At 31.0% G+C, this 27257-nt stretch overlaps 3 protein-coding genes across 3 annotated transcripts in view; 1 reads left to right on the top strand and 2 right to left on the bottom strand.

Moving 5' to 3' along the window:
- Nucleotides 1-1318: 1318 nt before the first annotated feature.
- The window catches only part of LOC125066351 (lipase member H-A-like), a 39599-nt gene continuing 13660 nt past the window's right edge, over nt 1319-27257 (top strand). The window contains exons 1-5 of the mRNA XM_047674402.1: nt 1319-1367; nt 3690-3804; nt 4082-4227; nt 5383-5476; nt 5666-5817. Coding sequence (XP_047530358.1) covers nt 3713-3804; nt 4082-4227; nt 5383-5476; nt 5666-5817 — 484 coding nt within the window. The 5' untranslated portion in view covers nt 1319-1367; nt 3690-3712. The remainder of the gene's footprint in view (nt 1368-3689; nt 3805-4081; nt 4228-5382; nt 5477-5665; nt 5818-27257) is intronic.
- LOC125066349 (aldehyde dehydrogenase X, mitochondrial-like) lies at nt 6485-15981 on the bottom strand. The gene is made up of 11 exons (XM_047674400.1): nt 15797-15981; nt 14036-14140; nt 12159-12426; nt 11222-11338; nt 10195-10382; nt 9181-9283; nt 8830-9011; nt 8152-8316; nt 7524-7681; nt 7092-7166; nt 6485-6638 (listed from the first exon to the last, which is right to left on the bottom strand). Exons 1-11 carry the CDS (start codon nt 15824-15826, stop codon nt 6563-6565), a joined length of 1467 nt encoding a protein of 488 aa, XP_047530356.1. The 5' UTR covers nt 15827-15981; the 3' UTR covers nt 6485-6562.
- On the bottom strand, nt 18327-26335 carry LOC125066348 (aldehyde dehydrogenase X, mitochondrial-like). The gene is made up of 11 exons (XM_047674399.1): nt 26122-26335; nt 22423-22527; nt 22066-22333; nt 21868-21984; nt 21472-21659; nt 20468-20570; nt 19994-20175; nt 19354-19518; nt 18974-19131; nt 18616-18690; nt 18327-18443 (listed from the first exon to the last, which is right to left on the bottom strand). The coding sequence occupies exons 1-11, from the start codon at nt 26149-26151 to the stop codon at nt 18368-18370; spliced, it is 1467 nt and encodes a 488-aa protein (XP_047530355.1). The 5' UTR covers nt 26152-26335; the 3' UTR covers nt 18327-18367.

Genomic DNA, 27257 nt, shown 5'->3' with positions numbered 1-27257 from the left:
CACATCAGCGATTCCGTCAGCAATTGTCTGAAAATACCCGCTATAATTAAATCTCTACTCTTTTTGTAGGCGTCTTAGAACACTTGGTGCTCCTTCGACAATTATGATGCTTATTTTCGTCAGGCGACAAACGTCTCCACGTCTGCAACCTTAAGATTTAACTCAGGGAATTTTGTTAAGCACTTATAATCTATCCATCACATAAAAAATACACGCCTCAACCACTATTATATTATACAGTGACATTTACAACGTATGCTTGTATAATTTAACCACTTAACAAATACAATCAGTGGAAAATCAAGCCATCAGCAAAAGCGACACATAATCCGCGATGTTACTACAATAAAGTAAATGAGAATCAATAAGCAGGATAATTAAAAACTAAGTTACTAAGTAAGTATACCTATACGTAATCAAAATTTAAATAAAACACTGGGCGAGACAATCTTTCGGGAAACAGTATTTGAAGATATTATGCGATAATTAAAAACTAGGTATATATAATATTTATTTGCAACGATTGTGAGGAGTGAAAAAAATAAAAGGGTGTCTGAAATCATATACTTCATAAATCTCAGTTTTTTAGTTGTTACTACCCCTTTAATTTTATACTTGAGGTTGTAGCTTATATGTAAAAAAGAAAGTTTGTAGATGAGTGAAAAATCACTCAAGGTTGCCGTGCAATGTATTTGCGCAAGCTACAGGTGGAGAGAGTATTATGATAGGTAGTATGAATGATGGATTAAAAACTATGGTTGTTGTAAGTATGTATATGGCTATATTTTATGAAAAATAAATCCAAAAATTAATAATTATATTTGCGAAAGTGGCTTTTAGAGAATTCTTTTCACAGCGTGCGATTTTATTAATTGTAATGTTTAGGTTATTAAATATTGTTTTTCGATCTATATCAATCTGCAATATATTACAATCTTAATTTATTAAATAATATTTAAATGTAAGTATATGAAATAAAATAGTCAATAAATATGTACAAGGAAAGTCACATGAGTGATAAAGGCTGATTAAAGTGAATGTGAAAAGTCCAAGCCTTTCTCGAAACACGGTAAGCAATGCGGAGTCACCATAATATCAAGTACAGTCGTACACCGCGTAGACGTTTACGGCATTTAACACCCTCGGAAGATAATGAATCTAATTGTTACAAATTGTTTCCGTCAAAAATTAAACATGAAACATTTATAGCATTCAAAATTAGTCTTAATTAAAAACTTGTATGAAATAGTGTAATATAATGAAAATTTGTGTTGTATGAATAATGAAAATTTGTGCGTTAACAATGGCATTTAAGTTTGTAACTGTTGTTAAGCTAATAATTTTTACATTCGTTTTTGTAGATTCCGGTAAGTTGATTTATTTTCTTTTGAATATTTTTTTCGTTTTAAATATCTAATGATTAAATTAGTAATTTAATTAATTTTACTATAAATTTACTATTTATCGTTCTAGCATTATTTCGTTACTTAGTTTTTTTTATGTATTAGATATATTAAACAATAAATGCCTTTTATATAGTACCTTACAATAAAAGTAAAGTAAGTTAACTATCATGGATTCGTCTAATTAGATATTGGTAGGCATTATGCATTCGGTTTTGACTTTTGTTCGGTTTTTATTTTTTGTTATTGGAAGCTTTAAATTCAATAAATTCCTGTAAGCATCCTGTAGCAAGGCCCTACTTGAATAGAGTATTTATATTTTAATTTGTTCGAGTGTTGATATTTTCCTACAGGTTACAAAACCCAGCAGAGCAAATAAAAATCATATAACAAATTCCTCTGTCGATACCATATAGACTTGAAGTCCTTTTTATTATTAAATCATATTGTCACCAGCTGTTCCTTCTTCATTGCGTGGAATTGTTTCGACATTACTATTAACAATTTATTCTAAAAATATGCGAGAAAAAAGCTCACGAAAAATGCCAAAAGCGTAAACAATCACTACTTTTTAAAACATACCTAAAAATACACAAAAAAAGGAATATGAAAATCCATAATCGCGAATACTTAACTTGAATTTTTAAAATTATTTTACAACGATAAAATATGGCAATCTGTAAAAACATTTCAATATCTATTTCAATCATGGGTGGGAAAACTTTTATATTGAATTTACTTGTTAATATTAGTCGAGATCTTCTCGAGAACAATCTATGTTATTTATTTGAATGCATGATAAAATGGTTTTTTAATGTCAGCGAATTGTTGGAACTTTGGAAGTACAATTAAAGTCGATATAAAATGTTAAGTGGAATATGTTAAATTATACATAAATTATTCACATAATCAATATTATAAATAAGTATATATCAGTCAAGAACCAAACCTTCAAAGGCCTTCCATGGTCCACCCAACTTATAGTATAATGCTCGAATAGAGAATTAAAATAAAAGAAAATAATCGGTTAGTCATATGCGTACACAAAAGAAAAGTTATAATCTCGTAAAAGAAAATGATCCTAGTTTTCGCAGTTGGCTAAATGAATAGATGATACAGAGGCGACAAAACACCGTGAGAATGATGGTGAAAGTCAACTATGCACCGGCTTCTTGTTCTAATACTTATATATGCCTATATAAAGCACTTTCCTTTATTATGTTCTTCGTTGGTATTCATTGAAGTAAAATGAACCTAATTATTTATTTTATAAATACAAATTTAAAAAAGTAGGTATACATATCTAAACTATATATTAACTGTATCAGATGTGGAAAAAAAAAACACCGAATGACACATGCCAGAAGAAGAAAAAATATCACCTCCACTCTCAGATGATAAAACTAACCATAAATATTAAAAAATAAAATCGTAAATCTTAATGGACTTAATTTTTTTTAATATCAAACTCATTATGAGAGTACTTTACTCAGCGATAACAATTAGATTAACAGAGCGTAACATTCGTGATATACCTAAATTATTATTTTATATTTGTAAATCTGAGTATTTAGAATAAGCAACATGTATCAAGCTTAGTTACGTAGGTAGTTTTAAAGGTACAGGATGTTGGAATTTAACATTTAATTCCTGTATTTACTAGCTGTGTGTAATTTTGTATTCGTCTTTGTTGCTTGACTTATATTCCACGCGTGACATCTGCTTTTTGTTTATTATTTATTATCTGAGGAATCTGTGTCCCATAAGGAATTCCCATCAACAATTTCATGGCACCGGTTTAGGCAGTGCGTTGTACGTTAGTCAGTAATTTTAAAATTTTATCGAGTCAATCATTGCTTGTATAAATATTATGGTGATGTATAAATTCACACACTTTATCAAGCTATTTATTTATCCGTAGGTACACAAACAGAATACACAATATACAAATATTACGGACTTAAACAATTTTGGGCTAGATTACAATCCTAAGCATGGGTATAATTTGCTCATATCAATTATACCTATTTATACAGTCAAATGTTGTATATAGTGTAATAACAGACAAATGTTTTTTTATACAATAATCAAAATTAATAAACAAATTAAAATAACAAAAAATAATTACATGAAATATTTAACATTATCTATAAGACAGATAAATAATAAATTCATCTATTAAAATGATGTGACTAAGATAATAAATAAATTTACAACAATATATGTTTATGAAATGTCAATTCTTGTTTTTTTTTTTAAATGTACATAATTTTCTTTCTACACTAGTCCCCGAAACTGATAGCAATTTAATGCCAATGCTGGACTTTCGATATTGGACGTGCGTTATGAAACGAGAATGGACGTGTCCCGACAGTGAAATCAATTTTTATTTATTCACGCCGTAAGTATTAAAAAAACGATTTATACGTTTTATTATTACTATATCATATCGAATGATTAATCATTTTGCATCCGAGCATTATATAGACATAGCCTAACTATAATAACGTTGATTTTGAGCAGTTAAACCTTTTTTACACCGATTGTTAAAATTATTTCATAATACCAATATTCATTAATAAAATTTGAGGTAAGTATTCTCAATTATAGACAATTACGTCGTGAATTAAATTATTGTTATTATAATCAAATTACGTATATCAGTGTTCCATGGGCAGGGAACGACCATACATGCAATGGATTGATGTCCGACGAAAAAACAAGTTGGCTTCCTATGGATGGAAGCTTTCAAGGAAGAATGTACTCATCATCCACGGCTTCAATGGAACACATTCCAAAACACCCATGACGTTCCTTCGAGATGGTTAGTCCCGCCAATATTAAAATATACTTTATTCAAATCTAGTTTCACAGACCTAAAATATTTCTAAAAATAATGAGCATATGAAAGTAAAATCAAATATACTATGTGGAGTATCATCATATATATAATTATTATATACACACCGAAGAGGAATATACGGAAAAAAAATGAATAAAAAAACGTAAATTGCCCGTTTGAACTGAATTTTTATGTGATAAATTATTATCTTATTATCGTGAGCAAATCTCGAAACATTCGAATAAATGGAAATGTACGTGCTTTTAAGAGCGCTTATTCCAATTGCCGCTTCTCAATTTCTGACATTTTTAAGCTTGTTGTGTGTAACTGCGTATGCGTGTATAACACTAGTCAAGCCAATTGATATATTGTGTCGTAATGCTATTATATTTTCTATTCCAATATTTCTTGAGTAATTTTTACTATAAAATTTTGCCGTCAAAATTTGTAGTCCAACTTTTGTATGATACTCAAATTCTACAAAAAAAAAATTTACCTAACATGTATGAACACGTCTGGTAGTCTAATTATAATTAAGTACAAATGGCAAAAAAAAAATTACAATACTGAAATAGTTAACATAAGTTACAATATAATACTTGATTTTGACGTCTTAGCCGCGCTATACATTTATGTAGCACTATATTAAATTTTTAAATGTATTTTTGATTAGATTTTATTTCTTTTAGAAAGGCAAACACCCTCAGCGTATATAGCAATTGAACTCGAATTTTTAGATACCTCGCCTACGACTTATTGTTGGACTTCAAACTGTACCTACTCGTCCAGCTCGGCTTACTTTTCCATACTGTATCGACAATAATAATGTATATGACTAGGCTGTATACAAAAAATCAAGTACATACATGGTCTACAAATTGTTTTCAAGCTCACAGCTAAATCTCTTCCGAAATTTCTTCTCGTATAAGTTTTATGTATATAGTTTGAAACACAAAATTCTCCCTATTTATTAGTACCTACTATAGATTTGAAAGAAGGTTTACTCAACTCCAGACAATCCCTTTACCCTCAAATGAACCGTCAATTCAATTAATTATTAGTTTAACGTACAACTATATTCCACCGAACTAAAAAATCAATGATGTATCAGTCATTTCAATCCATTTTTTGTTACAGCATATTTATCTCGCAAAGATTACAACGTGTTTATGGTGGACTGGTCTGCTCTCACAAGATTTCCTTGTTACTTGTCTGCGCTCTCTAATACGAAGTGAGTGAATTATATCTTTCCGATTAAATGCTTATTATATTCCAGCATCGAGTCCTTAATCTAGTTTATTTAGAAATTATCACATAAATACTTTTGAAACGTCGAGCTAAGTTGTCACCAACCATTTTCACCAAGGTGTGCGTAAGTCACGTAGATCATTAATTAACGTAATAATTATTTTCTTTTAAGGTTAGCAGCACAATGTACAGCTCAACTTTATTCCTATTTAACGCAAGCTGGAGCCTTAGCTAAGAAGATCACGTGCGTGGGACACTCGTTAGGTGCACATGTTTGTGGAATGATTTCGAATCATCTAACAGAAAAGCAGTACAAAATTATCGGTAAGTGCTTGTTTAACTATTACAAATGTAATCCTATTTTTTTAATGATATGTACAAATACATAATACGTATGAATCGCCAGCAAACCTTTATCTAAAATTGTCTTAAAATTGCAAGCTTAACAAAATTCCAAAAAACAAAAAGAAATGAAATCTATATGAATCGTGATTTTTATTTCTTACAATATAGCACGCCAGCCGTTTTGCGGTTGAGGTGTGCTAAATTATAGTTTTGAGAATGGAATTTTAAATTAGCTTATTGTACTAATTTTGTGTTTTTTTTTCTGTTGAAATATTAAAAAAAAAAAAAAACTTTAAATTACAACACAATTCGGGTCGCTGGTAATAATTGAACTTGCAAAAAATGAGAAGCGGATTTTGTGAGTATAGCAATTAACGTGCTGATGAAAGATTTTAAAATGATAATTTTTTGGTAATGATTTAGTTACAACGAATTCAGGATACCGTTGTACGTAGGTCTTGTAATGAAAATAAGAGTTCTTGAACATTTTTGATGAGACATATTTTCACTAACATAATTTAGAGGAAATATTTTTAATTTAAGTATTATGATTCAACTAAACATTATTTTGGATAAATCATGTAAGTGTCGTTATAAATATTACTACAGTTTATATAACACTTTTAATTTCAATAAAAAGTTAGAATATATTTCAAACTTTTATTTCAAACAATACAGTGTATTAACGAGTAACAAAATCAACAAGATATTATTTAATTTTTTATTATAATAGAGGAATCTTAGGAAGTGCCACAGTAACAGTCTTTATTTCTAAATATTGATTAATACCATCCTCGCCCCTGAAACAATACATATTGATACACATACATAAAAATATAAATCTTTGTTTATACAGACGGTAATATATAAGCAAAGTCTTGTTTATAGAAGTTTAAATTTTGCAGTACATTGTGTACCATATAATTATAAGCACTGTTTTTCAATTTATTTTATTCAAAATAAAAACTAACACCACTTTGAAACGAACCTTTAAATAAAACTAGCGAAATAGACTCGGAGTTTTTTAGCCTAACGAGTGCATAACCTAGTTATGAAAATTGCTACTTTAATTGTAATCTAACAGTATTTATAATTTTATGGGTATTACGATGAAATAAGATGATACGTTGATAGTATAACATTTCGTGATGGCGTGGCGTATGACTGAGTTGAGCCACGGCTAGGTTTTGGCTAATGGGCCCTTCACCAAACGTCACCAAATTTAAGATAATCATATTAAGAATAAAACTTACAATTCTCTTCCGAGACCAGAGTCTTTGAATCCACCAAATGGAGTTTGACTAGATACGTGATCATATGTATTTATCCTGAAAAGAATGTACAGTTTTAATAACGTTAGAAGGTAATTCTTGTTTCATAAAGTAAATATTTTTTACCTACCACCCGAAAGAATCGATTTAACAGAAAATAATTTTGAATATATTAGAAATAATTAGAATTATATAGTATATTAATGATTTTTTTATAGCATGTTCTATTATTGGCCGAGCATTAAGTCTGCGAGATACATACATACATCTAGATTTAAAGATAAAAATCGATATCTGCATCACTTCATAATTATTAATTTATTTTAATTGCAGACTCGGGATATACAGTGTAATTGATATTAAAATAAGTAGACAGTAGGGTCTGGAAAGATTATAAATATATGTTCAACTTACCACACGGATCCAGCACGGACATGTTTAGCGAAGGTCAAAGCTGTGGTGATATCATTGGTAATAACGCCGGCTCCAAGACCGTAGTTGGTGTCGTTTGCGCGGTCTATAATTTCTTCGAATGTATCGAACTTGAAAACGCTCTGGACTGGTCCGAATATCTAAGTAAAACAGTTCACTATCAAAACGTTAATGCTTAACACTTAAAAAAATAGTAGGTTATTGCAAACTTGGTTAAATGTCAACATTTCTCTCAACACCTTTTGAGTTTTCACGCTTGATTTGTGTTCATCTTTAGGAAACTTGCATGTATTACTTGCATTGTAGTAGCATTTTTTATGTAGGCAGACAGGTAAAAAGGCCACCTAGTTTATGACCCATAGACATAGGCTTTCTCATTTTTTAACCATTATATCGTCAATGCACCTTCGACCTAGGCAACGACCTAGGCAACTGAGATGTTATGTCTCTTGTGCCTATAGTTTCACTGGATCACTCACTCTTCAAACCGGAACACAACAGTGCTAAGTGGTACTGCTTGACGGTAGAATATATAACGAGTAACTACCTTTGCACACACAGGCTAACCTCACCACCACATATTTTTCGAAATACAAGAAGTTCATATAACCTCTTCTCTCGCGATCTTCATGTCGTCCTTGACGTCAGCGAACACGGTGGGTTGGATGTAGTACCCCCTCCTGTCCAGCTTCCCGCCGCCCGCCACGCAGCGCGCGCCGCCCGCCCGCCCCGCCTCGATGTACGACAGCACCTTGTTGTACATCTCCTTGTCGATCTGGGAACAAATGTCAGGCCTTCGGTTGACACTTATCCTAGCATCGGTCGGGGGCAATGCTCGTGACTTTGAACCAACTACGGCACGATTGTTAAATTCGTTACCCGCTATTATTCGTGATAGAGGGTAAATGTAATAGGATCTATTTTCCAACAGACCCGTTGGTATTTTACAAGCATTTAAATGTAATAAGTTACGGCTCGAGATTGCAGAGATGGCCCAATAGCCACAACACATGGATAAGACGATAATCGTAGTACAAATCCAGGCAATAAAACTGAATGTATATTTATCATAAATTGGTATTTATTAGTCATCTATACTCTGCATTGCAGAATAAACTCTTGATGAATCTAATACATACATACACGTAATTAACGGTGGAAAAATAAGCTTTTAAACTTTAACAGGTATAGAAATCTTTGATTAAGAGTTTGTCATTTAACTAAAACGTGTTTTGTTTCAATCGTAAATACACGCAACAGAATTACTATATTATGATTTGATGTTTACCTGCGGCCCTTGTTGTACGTCATCGAAGGGGTCCCCGACGCACCTGTTCCGCGCGATCTCTGCGGCCTTGGTCACGAACTGGTCGTAGACACCGGCCTGCACGTATGTGCGCGTACCGGCGCAGCAACACTGCCCGCCGTTCGCGAAAGCCGCCGCGTGCGCGATCTGAGCTGCCTGCTCGACTACGCGAGATCATTAAACTTATACAACATTCTTAAACCAGAATAGACAAGTCATAAGTAAAATAATTTTTTATATTTAACTCTTGTGTTATACAAAATTGATACTTTTTATTTAAGCAGGGATATAAAACTTTTAAAATGAATCTTCATGATAAAATAATTTACATACCATCAGCATCATTAAACACCACTAATGGACTCTTTCCTCCCAACTCCAATGTTACTCTTTTAAGGTTGGCGACAGGAGCGGCACCTAAGATAAGTTTTCCCACCTAAAATTACAAAACTTGGATCTATAAAAAATCAATTAACACGCCAAAAATAAAATGTGGTGATATAATAAATTATTTTTACTTTATACTTTTATTCTAAACCACACAAAGAAAATAAATAAATACAACATAGATCCAGCCTTATTAAAAGAGGCCTACAATTTTGGCGTAAAATTTTTCCTCTTCTGTTAGAATTTCGTGCAAATAAAGTAATGAAATATTTTCTTCAAGCATGAATACAACGTTGGCAACATATGTGTATAAATATAATCAATTTGGGTGAGATCAGCGATGTATCGCGAAGCTTGGCTGAATATGGATTTCCGTCAATCATCCTACAGAAAATTTACACAAAAACAACAACATGTTGGACTATTCGAAGTTTTTTTCTTTCATACATTCGAAGAATTTTGGTTAGGTCTGCTTTGTGAATTATTTAATACGACTTAAGACAGTTCATGTCATGTCATTTCATTACATTTTTATAAAGTCCATAAATAACAGTGATTGACTAAAGCGAATTGTTTGTATTTTTTCACCTCGAATATTTCACACTACTAAGAGAAGTTCTAATTACTCTTAATATAACGATAATAATAACTCTTAAGATATTAATAAGTAGGCTTAGATTTACTGAAGTATAAGAATTCGATGTTTTTCGAAATAAACGACTTAATTAATATGAAAAACTGGTCTTACTCATCTCCTGTGAAAATATTTCCTTAGAAAAATGACATACGAGTAATAATGATTTAAGAAATTACTCTTAATAGAAGAAAAAAAATAACAGCTAGTCTTTGTTTCACTGATAGGCGAAGGTAAGACTCCTCGAATATTAGAAACAAAATAAATGTATCAGATTGGTAAGGCAATATATTATTATATTTAATTATTAATGGGTCATTGCTTACCTCTGTAGAACCAGTGAAAGCGACCTTATCCACATCAGGGTGGTGAGTGAGAGCTGCCCCAGCGGTGGGACCGTAGCCGGGAACTATGTTCACTACCCCCGGAGGGAATCCCGCCTCTTTAATAAGAGCACCGATCGCGAGGGCTGTTAGTGGGGTTTGTTCTGCGGGCTTCAATACCACCGTGCATCCTTGAAATATAATTTAAAAAATGAAGAGGCAACTGCAGATCCCGATGTTCTCGAGAAATGTCGGATACTATTGCGTTTCGGGTATATAGTAGGTACCAGTAGGTACCCAAAAAGCCTGTAAAGCAGTTACTACTGAATTCTTTCCGACTTGGTCTATGCACGCTCAAAGTTTTTATCTTACTTTGGCAATATAAATTTAATATATATATATATATATATATATATATATATATATATATATAATTTAATCCAAATTTTATTATTGTGTTACTTAATTTTTTAATTTATTAGAGTCATATATTTTTCATACAGACTACGTTTTTCATAACATAAATGAGAAATTAAAAAATATGAAATTCTGTAATATTTAAATTTCTCACTGTTTTGTTCTGTAGATATTGTTTGGCTAAATCTCTTAATAAGCAAGCAAGCATCGGGAATTCTACGTGCTTAATATTTAGGTTTCGAATTCCTTTCGCGTTTGACTATTTAAGAGAACATTATGAGTTAACCTGCATGTCATATGTAATTCATTGATATAGATGTCGCGTACCTTACAAAATATAGTTTAGCAGCATGGTGTAAAGATTCTCTTAAAAGAGAAAAGCCTTTGTCATATTAAGACATTTATTGGTTGTGCCCTCTGCCCGTTATCTTATACTAAATAGGTTACATGAGTAAATCGTATAATTTATTTTATAAAGAAAAGTTTGGTTTCTTATGTTTACTCGCAATTGATTTAAGCTTTAAACCTTACCTTAGACCGTTTCCGATACAATAATATATTTTATAAATATTCTTATAATAATGCAGGGAAAATATATAATTTACATAAATACCTGCTGCTAGAGCTGGAGCAATTTTCCAAGAGAGCATAGGAATTGGGTAATTCCATGGTATAATTTGGGCGCATACACCAACAGGCTCTTTTAAGGTCATAGACAAAACATCGCCATCTGCAAAATATTTGAGATAATACAATGTTTTCGTGGAATCATGGCGATTTGCTTGCATAACTAACACGCTTCTTTATTCAGGAGATAGCGTGATATTGTGCGTCATACAAAAGATAAGTTGAAAGTTCGAACTCGTGTACTATCGTTTTCAACATTCTTTCAATATCAAAATGTATCAACGAATTCACGTTAAATTTAACTATATTCAATTAAACCATTCGATATGCCGAACGTTGATTGGCGTATTTTTTAAAGACGTATTCCAGAGGGTATATTATATATTCGTTAAAAAGTACTGCAAAAAAATGTCTCACGAAACTCACACACTACATACATGATATTTATTATATACAATGAAAGAGTCATCGATAATTTGTGTAATATTATCGCGTAACTTAACGCTTTAATATTACACAAATTATCGTATAGATATTCATTATCTATTATATTGTAGTTGGTGTAATTATACAATTGTAATAGGTATACTATTTTACTTGCCATATAACTTGGTATACTATTTTACTTGCCATTGAAGAATGTCCACCAAAATGTGGAAAATTACATGAATCTTGTAAGATAAAACTCTTACAAAAGTGATCGTTATTAGGATCATAGTAGTTACTTATTATATTATTACATTACATAGTAGTATTATTGATTCATAACTACAATTTTATTGTACAGTATTGCGCTACTAAATATAAATATCGTCTCATTGAATGAATTCATTACAGTCAAATGTTGTTTCCGTATAAGACATGCAATTACGAAAATTAAAGAATTTTATATCGAAAAATATTAAGAACCATCAATGTCATACCAGCAGGAATCGTGCTGCCCAATATTTTGTCAGCTTTTCCTGCGTAGTATCTTAAGACGCTAGTTGAATAATAAACTTCTTCTTCAGCTATTTTAACAGGTTTTCCGCAATCTAAAGTTTCGAGTTCCGCTAAGTATCTAGCTTGCGATTCAATTAGTTCAGCTAGTTTCAACAGTAGCATTCCTCTTCTCGATGCATCCATTGTACGCCAGTGTGAGTAACGATGGAATGCTTTCCTCGCTGCGGCGACAGCTATGTCAATATCAGCCTAAAAATGTATTTTTTTGTAATATATTGTAAATACAAAATTTTATTATTTTTGTTAGTCTTATAATTCTTTAAGCAATGAAGAAAGTATTATTTTGTAGGTTTTTTTTTTAACTTGGGTCGATTTAAGAAATTTTAACTTTTTTTTGTGTTACAAAATGTAAATTATCATACAAAATACAACCTTAAAAGTGAAAAGAAAAATTATTTATTCATAATTATTTTAAGAATTTTAATTATTATTAAATCAAAACAATAATCTACGATGTTCTTATAAATAAAAATAAAAATTCTTATATATGATATGAAAAATATTGTAGCTTTTATTATTATTATTCGTTATGTCGTAATATTAATAGTTATTGTTAAAATCGTGATAAATACATTATTTCTAATTTAAAAAAAAACGCATCATTGTCTGGAACGCAATTATTATTTTTGTAATATGAAGAGTTGATTCTAACGGACTCAAAGTTTAACAACAGTAGTAACAATATTGAGCCGTAAGTTGACCTGCGGCTTCGTGGGTCATATTACTCTTCGAATGTTGACATGTTTAGGTACCTACTTAGAATTATTTTTTTCGGAATATTTGTATTTTATTAACAGCCATGAGACATACAATATTGTCGTGTCACAGTACACAGTATAAAACAAAGTCGATTATTGATGTCTGTCCTTGTGTATGCATGTATATCTTTAAAATTACATAACGAATTTTGATACGGTTTTAATAGATAGATTGATTCAAGAGGAAGGTTTATATGTATAATACATGCATAATATAGTAGAGAACCACTGATCATTTTAGAGGTTTGTATTTAAGTGATGTCGTAAATAAACACATTTTTTGAGCTTACATTGCAAACGCTGGCTGAACCCTAGGAGATAGATCAAAATAATGTACTACAGTATTGTACACCTTAAAAAGGTCTTCAAAGAAGTCTGGGATCGTATATGTGTCTATATCTTAGGAATAGCCAACGACAACCATTTTTTAATCTTTACTTTTTATGAGAAATAATGGCTTATTTTCGAAACCATTTTAAGCAATAAATCTTTAATCCTTGTCCAATTAAGTACCTTAAATACATTGTGCATTTAATATATATCAATATGGCCCTTTACAGCATGTAATTTAACTGAATATTTTCGAATATATTACAGATTTAAAACGCAGGGCCCTAGCGGTTTGTATTGTCTAACGACTAAAAAACTGAGAACATTGTACGACATTCTGTAGTATATTTAGTATCAGCATTTCACCCGTGCGAAGCCGGGGCCGGGTCGCTAGTTGCATTACAATATATTACAGCTATATAAGGGCTTAGGATCAAAACCATGTTATTTTACTAAGAATATGAAGTATTTGAATCTACATTTTAATTGGAATTTCGTACATATATGTAAATAAACATAAACAATTCTCAAATTATCAGAAAATTTACTTTTAGGCAACTATGTAGCTGGTTATGCCGGACGTAAGTTAATACTTTTTGTACAAGTATAAATAAAAAAAAAACCGCATAACTTAAGATAGTTATGAAAAGTGATCAGTTTTTTTATGATGCGAACAAATTATTTTCTGAATTTTGTAGTGTCTATCATACCTTATCGCCTTCAGCAACGTTAGTGATGACATTTTCATCTTGTGGATTTATTGTCGGAAAGGTCTTCTTACTGACAGCATCCACCCACTCATTGTTGATGAAAAGCTGAATAAAAATATTGAGTAAATTATTGTATTAAAATGTGGAACTTTATTACACAGTCCATTTGACGGGTGTTCTTGAACTTGAGTATGTGAGTTTTCTACAAACTAATACATTGTTATTGACCATTATCGCATTTTACTTAGAAAAAAAAACGGGTTTTCACGATAATTATATTGGAGCATAAAATAAATATTTTCTCAAGACCTACCACTGGAGAAAACGCTTTCCTCTTAAATCTGAATTTATTACAATAAATGTAAAAAGCATTAATATTTTCTAGATTTGACCTTAAAAATGTTTTATGCGTTTTTTCCCACTGTCAATCTGCATAGTATATACGAATAGGTCTATGAAGGATATATAGGAATAGGAAGCTTAAGATAGGTTCAGATTATGAATTAAATCGACATTATTATCGGTAATCGTTGGAATAATAACGTTAAAATGAATCACAATTTTTTCTATTTTGTATTATGTATTATATTCGAATACAAATCAATTTCATTTAGTCTATTCTGTCGAGATAAGTATAACGTGTTCATAATTAAAATTCTATATCAATATCATTTTCTTGGAAATATTATTTTTAATACTACTAATTTTGCTCTTTGTCCATTAATTGTATATAATTATTACATATTTCTGAAGAAGAGTACCTAGTACCTACTGAGGTGCTTTCGGCAAGCATAGAATCCAAATCGATGAAAACCTTATAAAATGGCTACTCAAAAGTGCTAAACAAATAGAATAAGGCTGATTTTGCTGTATTTGGTGGTTTATCCATTTAGATATTTAAGATATTGTATTAAATCTTCCAATGCCTTATGGCAATACCTCGTGCCTCGGTAATACCAAACGAATATGAAAAACACTTAAGACGTTTTATGTACTTATTAATTACAGTAAATTTTTATTTGCTGTAATTATTTATCATACAATATCTCGAATTGTAAAATTTGCTTATAAAGTAGTTGCGTTAACTTCCACCGCCGACCGCCACGTTGAGAAATTATGAATTATATGAAGGTAGTTTCTCAAATGTTTGAATTTCGAACGTTAATAGTGTATTAAATTAAATAAAAATTATTTTTTTATTAAGATAAGATATAGTTTATAGTTTGATAGTATGAAGAAAGATTAAACTATCTACATATAATTTTTTACAACAACTTTAAACTTAAATATTAAATTTGCAAATATCCTTTATTTGTTACCTATAAAATAAACCTCATTTGACGGAATTCGACAGTTGGTCAGGTGAAACGATTTTGTGAGTAAAATATATCAATAAAATTAACTATTGAGAAATATAAAATGTAGTTTTAAATCGTAAAACGAATAAAGTTTTCAGAAATATTTAAATGCTTAATGACTAACAATTTTTCATATATTTCAAAACAAATGATAAAGGAGCGCAATAAATAATATTATCTTTAAATACTTATCATATGTTTAAGTAAAGCTAAATCAAATATGAGTTTTATAAAGTGTGAAACTAATATTAAATAATACATAGCAACGTGCTAAAAAAAGTGACCTTGACAATGATTACGATGTTAGTTTCAGTATCTATACAGTTAAATAACTTTCATTTGCTAAAAAATTAAAACTTATGACATCCGTGCAAGATAAAAATGTGTAAACAATTTTACGTACCTTAGTATATTTCACTTCAACTTTAACCATTTTATGTTTGTTATACCGAATGAACAAAATTAAAATTCCACGTATACGCTGATTTATCGAATATCGACTATCCAGAGGGTAACTGCAATTATAAAAAAAACGCCGGTGCCGGTCTGGTCCGAAGCCGAACAAAAATAATCACCTTCTGGTCAGTGAGAACTAGAACTCAGTGTTGCCGCTTCGGAAGTTTCCTCAAATTAATATAATTATAAAAGTCTACAAATTTGGAACAGTTGAATTAAAATTAAATGCGTTAATAATTTTAGTGGCACGAGCATCTTTTTTTTTAATATGCTGAAACTTTCTTTACGAAACTCTTGATTACGTTTAAAAGTTGTCTTCAGTAGTGTCTAGATGGCTCTGTATTTTTATTTATTGTAAAGAAAGGTAGATGGCGCATTAATGTGAAAAATGCACGCTATAAAATATTAATTATATTTTATAGCGTGCATTAATTATTCATTCAATATTTCTAAAAAAAAAGCATATTTATATTAAAATGTAAACCACATTTATATGAGTCACCCACAGAATAGAATACTGTTTCATAAATAGTGGAATAAGTTTTTTTTTAAATGATAATTAATATTATTTATTTTTTTAAGAAACGCTATGTTACGCTTATTTTTATATTATTCATCCATATTAGTTCGAGCCGCGAAAGTTAGAATACGTGAATATTACTTGAATATTACGGATACAAAGCTAAGCAAGCATCACTGCTCAACCTACAGAATTATAAATGAATGCTGGACGGTTAAGGGAAAAATCGTAGGGAAATCTATGTGTCTGAAATTCTTTTCTGAACTTATACCAATTCTGAGTTGTTATCTAACATCTTTGTTTATATTTTGTTTAATATATTCATAGATCTATAATTATATTTTCTATCGAATCTATTTACAATTTAAACAAAGATAATTAATTAAACTTACATAAATGTTTTACAAATATTAAAAGGATGAAATATATTATACAGAGCCGTCTTCAGCTATGCTGGGGCCCTTGGGCACCCATGAATTTTGATAGATATTTACTATCATGGACAAATAATTGGCTCATAGCCAGACCTTAAGTATAGTATCAAATAAACTGTGCGGTAATTTTCGTAAATTCGTAGGAATCTGATTGGTTGTACAATCTTATGGCTATATATATATATATATATATTTCTCATGATGAGCACGGCTATAGCTTTCTACTTTTAAGATCGACTATCGTTACTAACCTTATGATAAATATGTTAGATATTGCTTACTAATATAGCAATTTCGAAAATATACAAACGTGTGAAAAAATGTGGAAGAAAACGAGGTTCTTCGGGGCCCTCTCAGAATGGGGGCCCTGGGCACGTGCTACATGTGCCCTATGGTAAAGATGGTAATGATACTATATAATATTTTCCCCAATGCATAACTTCAGCTCGTTCATAAATTTTATTTAATTCAGTCGTTAACAAGTGGTATCAGGCAGTCTAATGTGTGCTCAGTCTAATGTGCACTCTCACACTAATATGATTTTCTGTTTTAAAGCAAGTAAGCGTTGTAAATAGTTGTCTGGATTTTATGTATGATGCAATTTCAAACTTTCCAGTTGACCTCCCCCCCCCCCCTTTATAAAATATGCTGGCAATTGGGTTTGTATGTGAATCCTATACAAGTTTGTCATCTAATTTTAGGGTAAATACTTTTCTTTTTTTATTCGATTTAAAATAATGTTATTTATTTTTAGTGGTGTGCAGTCAGGTATTTTATAAATTGTAAAAATATTATGGAGAAACCATTCATTTAAAACATTTAGATAATTTCGTGCTTGTGCTATGATTTCGCGAATGCAGTGTGCATAATTAGAAAGACAAATGTCATCTATATAGAGTTAATGAATGTTTTTACAAAGATGAAACTTCTTCCATATTAAAACCATTAAAGTGTGTAATGATAGAAAGGGTTTCTCCATAATTTATTCTCACTAGTTCCAGGGATACCCGATTTTCTACACACATTTGAACTGCATTATTGTAACATAAAACATATTTACAAAATATACTTATTATTCGATTTTAAAGAAGATGAAGCTTATTAAATCGTTTTGTTTTACATAAAATATGAAGTCCGTTTTTGGTTTTTTAAATTTTATTGGTAAGTAGTATTTTTTACCAATATGTCATAAAAAATAATAAACGTTAAATATCAGAATTCGAGTACGATACGTTATACATCTTTGATTGGATCATCAAATTATATTTGTGTTAAAACTAGCAATTTCGGAAAAATACATTCATTTAGGATTCGGATTTTTTTTATATCCAAATTAAACATTCTTTTAATTATTTTTTTTGTTGTTTACGATGATTTTAAATGCGCTATTTAATACTTATAATGAAGAAGACATATTAGGTTAATGTTTAAAGGGAAGGAGACATCAAAAAATTAAACCCTTTCTTATTTGTATATTGGAACGAACACAGGGAATAATGGCAGGAATAAATAATAGCTATTGGTATAGGTTATAAGGTTTTATTTGGTTTATATCATTATAAAATTACATTCCGAATTTCTTTGGTAGGTTGATTGTAACAGTCTTGTTCTCTAAATATTGCTGGATGCCTTCCTCGCCCCTAAAAATGTTTAAAAAAATTTTAATAAGCTATCATATGCGGAATAATATTGATATACTTATCATGTTTATATTGATTAGATATTCGATCAAAGTAATTTGAATTTTCCTCATGATAATTATAGTAATATTTATCAAAAATAAATTAATTAATCGATAGATTGTATACTTACAATTCACGGCCAATACCAGATTCCTTAAATCCTCCAAATGGAGTTTGGGGTGCGACATGCTCGTATGTGTTTACCCTAAAAAATAAACAAATGAAATTTAATAACTTTAAAAAGTCCCTGGGCTATGGTTGCTCCACCATGCTGCTCCAATACGGGTTGTTGGATAATTATCTTAATGATGATGCAAAATACTTATAAAATAAGTTTTTGTAATGTCTTTTAAAGGTATTTCGTAATAATTACAAGCTTAATATTATTTATGATAACCAAGAAAAAGTTGATTCTATATTTTGAAAATTCTTTCTAACATATAAGTATAAGTAGTATTATATATATATATAAGTATTAATTTAGTTACCACACGGTTCCTGTACGTATATGTTTAACGAATGACATTGCGGTTGTGATGTCGTTAGTAATGACACCGGATCCGAGACCATAGTTGGAGTTGTTCGCCCGGTCGATTACTTCGTCGAATGTTTCGAACTTGAGAATACTCTGCACGGGTCCGAAGATCTTGAGAAAAAAAAAAATTATAATGTTCAAAAAGTAACTTTAAACATTTGCGATGTATTATTATAAATTATTTTAACCGTGACAATATAGGATTTGTTTTTCATCGAGCTGTTTGTCAGATTGTACCCACAGATGCATCTGTATCGAAAGGATCGCCATTAAAATAGTATGTAATTCAAAAAATATTGTTTATAGACACATATACATCACAATGAGTCTCACCTCTTCCCTGGCAATTGTCATGTCATCCTTAACATCAGCAAACACGGTGGGTTGGATGAAGAAACCAATGTTTCCATGACGGTCTCCACCAGCAATGCAACGAGCACCTTCTTTCTTGCCCGCGTGGATGTAACCCATGACTTTTGTGAACATGTCTTGGTCAATCTACAAAAGTAATAAACATTCAAATTATATAAGTTCGTAATTCGAATTCTTCTAGTTATTTTTAACCTTAGTTTGTTATTTAGAATATTTTGTTATTCATAAGAAAAAATCAATCAAATGGCTTGACCTTTTTTTTACTAGGTTTCCAATCGATTTTTTTTTCTAAATTTATGAACAATTCCATGTGTCAGTTTTATGAAGCTATATTGTCGTTAACGTAGGTAGACATTTTTTGTTACGTTGTAGAATATTATTAAACTAGTATTCGCAACAATTTTTAATTGGTATTTTTTTTTATGGTAAATTGAAATTTCAAAGTTTCAAGTTTTGGATTGAAATATTGATTTAAATAGTTTTTCTCCCTAGAAAAAACAGATTTAATTGAGATTTTTTATACAACCCAGCAACAAAAATGGATATGAGTTGTAGTAGTTATATTTCTCGTATGTGTTATTGTATTATTATTATTTCTTACCTGTGGACCCTGTTGAACGTCTTCGTAGGGATTGCCAACAGTTCTGTTTTTAGCAATTTCAGCGGCTTTTGCTACAAAAGCGTCATAGATACCAGACTGGACATAAGTCCTAGTGCCAGCAACGCAGCATTGGCCAGCGTTTGCGAAGGCAGCTCGGTGAGCGATTTGTGCTGCTTTTTCCACTAGAAATTAACACAATTTTACAAATTTTTATTCAAACTTTTATACAAATTTTGTGTAAATTTGTGATATCTTATCATAATTATAAATTTTAAATCCTTTGCTGACCAAAAATAATAATAATACTAATCCAAAGGTATGATGGTGATATTATCCTCATCAGTTAATCTACCACAAACCGTATATATTATATTGATATTCATCGATTGGAATTGAGAGTGAGCCAATTAAATTACAAGCACTCATACATATACATATATATTTAAGTGTCAAAACATAGTAGTTGTAATTTACCATCAGCATCGTTGAAAATAACCAAAGGACTTTTTCCCCCCAGTTCTAGAGTGACGCGTTTTAGATTTACAGCAGAGGCTCCACTCATGATAATGCGCCCAACCTGAAAAAAAATATGAACATAATAGATGTAAATTTGCTATGAAATTCATAGTATGGTTTTAGGGAGTATTTAAAGTGTCTGTCGCTTATTGCAAATCAATACTTTACTTGTTTTAATCACGCTGATCTTGAATGGTATATTATTCATATAATCTTAGACTTATCAACATGATATTCAGAGTTAATTACCGTAGCATACGGCTAAGAGTGATGATTATACTTTCATATTAATATGCTATGCTAATTAAGTACACGCAACGACTCTTCGCATAACAATAAAATGATAATACTGTCATAGAATGTATGATGAGAAATAAAATATATTCTAATGACGATTTATTGAAACGTGTCTTAATAATTCTAATTAATATTAATATAGTTCTCTGGATTCTGGAATCTGGATTTTTGTTAGATTTTGTGTTTGTTTATAAATAATGCCGTTTTCGTCGAGTATTATACTTATGTATTTAAATCAGAAAGGAACGTAACTTTCTATTTTCTTTACAATAGAGTGCTTATGTTATTTAGGATCTCTTAGTGAAATTGTCGTCCACTAAACTCTAGACAAATAATTGGTGGTACATAAAATTTCTATATACGGGTATATCCTATCTATACCTGTTTTGCAATAATTTTGGCGTATAAATTGAACTTTTTGACTACTTTGATTTCGAATTATTCCAATTATGGATAACATTTGTTGCGAATACTATACCATGTCCAATAGTCTATAAAGATTTGTGTGTATTTCCGTTTTTCCTAAAGTTCATACTATTTCCAATGTTTTCAAAATTCATAAAGGTTTTTTCTGTAGCTTTAGCCGTTATGGCCGCAAAGTTTTCTGACCCATTCCAAATTTTTACTCTATATACTATTTATACATTTGAAATCTAATTATTTACTTCAGTTGATCCCGTGAAGGCCATTTTGTCGACTTTAGGGTTGTTGGTGAGCGCCGCACCAGCAGTGGGTCCATATCCAGGAATAACATTGACCACTCCTGGAGGGAATCCGGCCTCTTTGATTAATGCAGCTAAAGCCAGTGCAGTGAGAGGAGTTTGCTCAGCTGGCTTGATGACAATCGTACATCCTGTTTATAAAATATATATTAATAATATATTTTTTTCTAATTCGAAAGAAAATAGAGTTTCAACAAAGTCTTCAGAAAGTAATTGTATGTCGACACAGTGCTTAATACCGATAACACGATAAATCTAATTCTTATCACTAAATTAGTATTTGTACTCATTTCAATTATTTCCTTTAGGTACTCTATTTTTGTTAAGAAAATATTGTACCAGCTGCCAGCGCAGGTGCGATTTTCCAAACAAACATGGGAATGGGGTAGTTCCATGGCAGGATTTGACCACAAACGCCGACTGGTTCCTTTAAGGTCATGGATAGAACTTCGCCATCTGAAAAGTTCAATTCCTTTTTTAAGTAAGTTAAAAAAATAACATAAATGAAAGAAAAATAATGTAACAAGGTATATTTACCTGCAGGGATAGTGCTCCCCAAGATTTTGTCAGCTTTTCCGGCATAATATCTGATGATTTGAGTTGACCAAGCAGCTTCATTTGTCGCCTGCGAAACTGGTTTGCCACAATCTAGAGTCTCGAGTTCTCCCAAGTACTTGACATCTCTTTCTATAAGATCTGCCAACTTGTGGAGCAGTCGGCCACGTTGAGAAGCATCGAGTAGCCTCCATTCGGAATAACGGTGGAATGCTTTAGCAGCAGCTTCCACTGCGATGTCTACATCAGCCTAGTCAAACGATGTTAAATTATTTACTATTTTAATCAGCACTTGGTTAGAGAAGAAGCTGATAATTTTAAAAGAGCTTAGATTGGTACCTTATCTCCTTCAGCGACTTGTGTAATGACGGTCTCATCTTGAGGATTGATGGTAGGAAACGTTTTCTTGCTGACGGCATCCACCCATTCGTTGTTGATGAACAACTAAACATACAAAGGCAAATATTAAAGTTTTTAGTTTATATGTAAAGATTTAATGATTATACTTCCTTAAATTTTCTTGTATATTTTATGGTATATTTATGGGCCAGTAGACACTAGCCCTAATGTTTATTTTTTATCTATCTTTAGATTAAAAATTAAAAAAAAAACTATAAGTATTTGTCATATTCATACTAATCTAAGTAATCCGTAAGCAAAACGACAAGTTTCATGATTATAGTAATCAAACATGAATAAACTACGAATCTTATTTATTTCGCCGTGCTACTATACCTACTCCTGATAAATATGGTGACAATGAGTTTCTACAATATTTTATATCTCCACTGGCCGAACGTTCCGAATTCTTACGGATAATTTTTTTTTATGAGCTTTTATGATTAAATAAATTGTGTATAATGAGGTTATAAATTGATAGTTAAAATTTTAAAGGAAAATTTTATTTTCTTCTTTTTAGAGCATTTAAATAAAAGCTTTTTTTAAAAAGTATTTTTACTTTGAATTTATTTTAATGATTGTGGTAAAAATAAACTTACTTTTAAATATTTCCAATTTAAAATGGCAAAACATAACTTCTCCTTTATCCATTCAATGAATGTCAGTTCAATTGAAGATAATATTGACGTTAATTCATACCTATTGTTAGCCGTTATTTACGTCTGCCCACAAAGGATCGTTTGTGCTATTAGATACAATTACCTACTGTATATGCTTCGCAGAAGTTACAAATACGAACGAATAATCAATACACACATAATCGCTACTTGAAGATATCCTTTATATTAATAAATACATAAGTGCATACTGCACCATAACTGTATTGCCTTTTATATCTCTTACTAGCCATCTGATACTGGCTTTTACCTTTACAAGTCCACGAGAGGGCGTGCTATTTATGTTAAAACTACTAAACGAGTCCATATTGTACGAACAAAGATTAAGTGACGGTTTTTTTTTATTATTTTATTTACTAACTATAATTAGATGTGCGTGTATGGATGGGCTAGTAAGAGATATAAAAACTAGTGAGAGAGTTATGCTCCAAATCTAATCTATTGTTCCGAGTAAGGAAAAATTTGGGACAGTGTTGGTCTTTAATAACAAGATTTTCAAATCCTTATACTCATTATTTTCAAAGTAATTACAATACATATTTTACAATATAATTTATTGTTTATAACTGTAAATAGAGAGAAAAAAGTTTTTCTTTCCATTACATTATTATTAACTTGGCAAGCAAGAACTATTTCCGATCGTAATGGATTTGCCATCTCATCGGTTTATGAGAGTGTGCAAATATTTGTGCAATAAGTTCTGCGCAATTAGCTAGTTTCTATACAGACAAAGGCTCAAGTGTGTCTGCCATTCGTCACCAAATTCTTAATGTTGTGAATTAACAAATGAACGACGCATGGAGGTTAAGCCTCATTAGATCTGGGACTGAATATATATGGTTACATATATATGTGGTCATGGACTTTTATCTTGAAATTTTTGGCGTTAATTATTTTATTAAATACATTTCTTAAGGTTATCGAATATTTATATTATTTAGATATATATTCATAATATGTATATGATTAAAACTTTTAGGTAATTACTTTAATCGTTTGTTTAATCTGTACTGTGTTTTTTTTTAATGAATGTAAAATATAAGGTTGCACAGTACTGTAGTAGATTGTATAAAGCACTCGCTGACCGCAAGGCAATAAAACAACAGTGCAGTATGCGTGTACGATGAATAGCTTATCGATAAATATCACTTGTTCTGAGTTGTTATGTATTGTGAAGAATAATCTATCAATGGTTTTGGTTTATAAGTTATCTATACTTGATTGCATTTATTTGTATCAGTTTGATAGATGACATGTAAGTATAGCTTTAATTTTAAATACTTAAACATAAGTATTGTATAGTTTTTGAATATATTAGTAGCGACCTACTCTGACTTCGCACGGGTGCTTCGAACCACCAAACACGACTAGAGAAACAACAAATTTTACGGTTTTCGAATTTTTTTCTATAGTTTTTCTACAAGATATTGTTTCTTGGCAAATTTTAGGTCAACGGGAAGTTATATTATTATTTTTAGTTATATATAGTATTGGAAATGCGATATAAACGCGTATATCTTTTGATTGCGTAGATTTAACGGTTTTATTTTGCCATAGTTCCAAGGTACCGCAGACCTGAGTATTTAGTATTAATTTCAACTTTATACCTCTATGCGTTCCCTAGAGAGGGCGGTTTTGGCGGACAGACATACAAACAGACAGATGGACAACGATGAGACCTTAAAAGGGTACATTAGAAGTACGGAACCCTAAAATATTCATTGAATTTTCCAATTTTTGGTATCAGTGCCCAATAATGTTAACTTTGAAAACATTTTGGACTATTTACTTTAAAGGTACATATTTCCATTTCATTATTTCTATAATATTCTTAAATGGACGTCTAGTAACACGCCCCCTCTGTGGCAGTACTGTTTATTTCCATTATTTACTGCTCACCTTTATATTCACGTATATGACATCATCGGTAGTAGGTAAGCATTTTATTATTTTGGATGTTTCATACGATAATATTTAATGGAGCTTCTTAGTAAGAAATATATGTCTATCTCTTAGGGATATCTCACATTAAACATTTTTACTTTTACTTTTTAGGAGAAAAAATTACCTATTTTCGAAGTGATTTTAAGATGTACAGCATTAATCCTTATCCAATTAAGTAAATTTAATACATTGTGCATATAATATAGATCAATATGGTCCTACAGCATGTAATTTAAATGAATATTTTCGAAGATACTACAAATTTAAAACGCAGGGATAAAGTCGTTTGTATTGCCTAATGACTGAAAAACTGTGAACGTTGTAAGAGTGTAGTATATTTATTAGTATCAATATTACACCCGTGCGAAGCCAGGGCGGGTCGCTAGTTTTAAATATAAACAAATAACCTTTACATGCAAAATATTAACAATGTAAATTAATTTCGTATTTTTTATATATAATAATAATAAGTTTTTCCATGTATTTCATACACTCCGATATATAAGTTTGAGAATACATATATATGTAGGTACATAGTTGTAACTTTCTTTGAATTTTAGCAAAGTCAACAAAAAATCCTTTAAATATTGACAAATAGGCATAATACAAGAATACAAGAACGGAACATCTGGTTTTTAAAACTTACTTTATAAAGAAGCAAATACACAACGGTCTTGGACGGAATAATAAAATATTATCTTATTTTTTTTGTTGATACTAAGATTATCAAATAAATAGGTTTTTATTGCTTAATCTCTCGTTCTTTTGTAGTGAATATTATGTGATTATAATGACGTGTGTTACGTTTTAAATATAACACAATTCACAAATATCACAAAGCAATCATATTGCATATCGAAATTTAAATGTGTTAGGTATAAATATTTCTGTAAAGATTCGAAGCAAATTATAAACTCCATTCTACTTTAAAAAAATCTAAGGTAATTAATAGAATTGATAAACACGATAAACAAAAATAATATTTGAATATTAATTAATAAATATATTTGAAACTTACCTTAGTGTATTTAATATCAACTTTAACCATTTTTATTTAAATACACAACGCACACAACCGCTTTCGTTCGCTGTCAGCGATGTACAAGTTGTACTAACACAGACGAAATATGTACGTTAGTTTCTGCCAACGGACTAAAATAGATCGACTGGAATGATTGATAACGAAACGTACACTTGGAGAATTCAACCGCACGCACTTAAACACAGATCGGGGAATCGAATCACAATATACAAAGTCGGTACGATATAATGACATAAGACTGTTCGCGTTTAACTTAATTCGTTAATTGTTATTCCGTAGAAGTTCCATCTCATCGTAGTCGATTAATCACTGCTATAAATATTTTTCTATTGTACATCAAACACATAAAAGAACTACTTATCATAATACACGTACATACGATAAGGTCTTATCATTCAATAGCGATTTCTTACTGATAAATTAAGGGTTCGAAATTTGCAATGGATGAGATTGACAGGTCTTGCAATAAAAAACACGAGTACTATTTTTAAATAAACATTTAATATGTCTCTACAACATTATGTATAATTATAAAATACTAGTTGTTGCCAGCGACTTTGCTCGTGTTTTAGGGATTAGTCGTCAGAATATAGTTTTTTTTTTTTTTTTTTATTGCCCGGGAGGGCAAATGACTCTGCTCCACCTGATGGTAAGTGGTAGTAGAGTCCAAATGCGACGACGGCTAGTGCAGTTGGGAAAGGTGATCTGCTCTAGCCGCCCCCGCCTTGCCGGCCCGCAAGATGCCTCTTCACGCCTCGCTTGAAGGAACCCAGGTCATAAGAGGAGGGGAATACGTGCGCTGGTAAAGAATTCCATGTTTTGGAAGTGCGACAAAGAAAAGAGTTGCCAAATTTCTTTGTACGCGATGGAATTGATGTCACAGTTAGGCGGTGACATCGAGAACCAGCACGCGTGGACTTGTGAAGGAAAGGGGAAGCAGGAATAAGGGAGAATAGTTCCTCTGAGCACTCGCCGTGACACATTCGATAGAAAGCGCTGAGTGCCGCTATCTCTCGACGCAATTGTAAAGGCTCGAGGGTGTTGGTGACCTTTACATCGCCAATAATGCGAACCGCACGTCGCTGCAACCGATCCAAGGCCTCCAGTAGGTA

Source organism: Vanessa atalanta, chromosome 9 (genome assembly GCF_905147765.1).
Source record: "Vanessa atalanta chromosome 9, ilVanAtal1.2, whole genome shotgun sequence".
NCBI classification, from domain to species: Eukaryota; Metazoa; Arthropoda; class Insecta; order Lepidoptera; family Nymphalidae; genus Vanessa; species Vanessa atalanta.
Note: the sequence above shows the minus strand (reverse complement) of the source record. Positions and strands in the feature narration are given on the sequence as shown.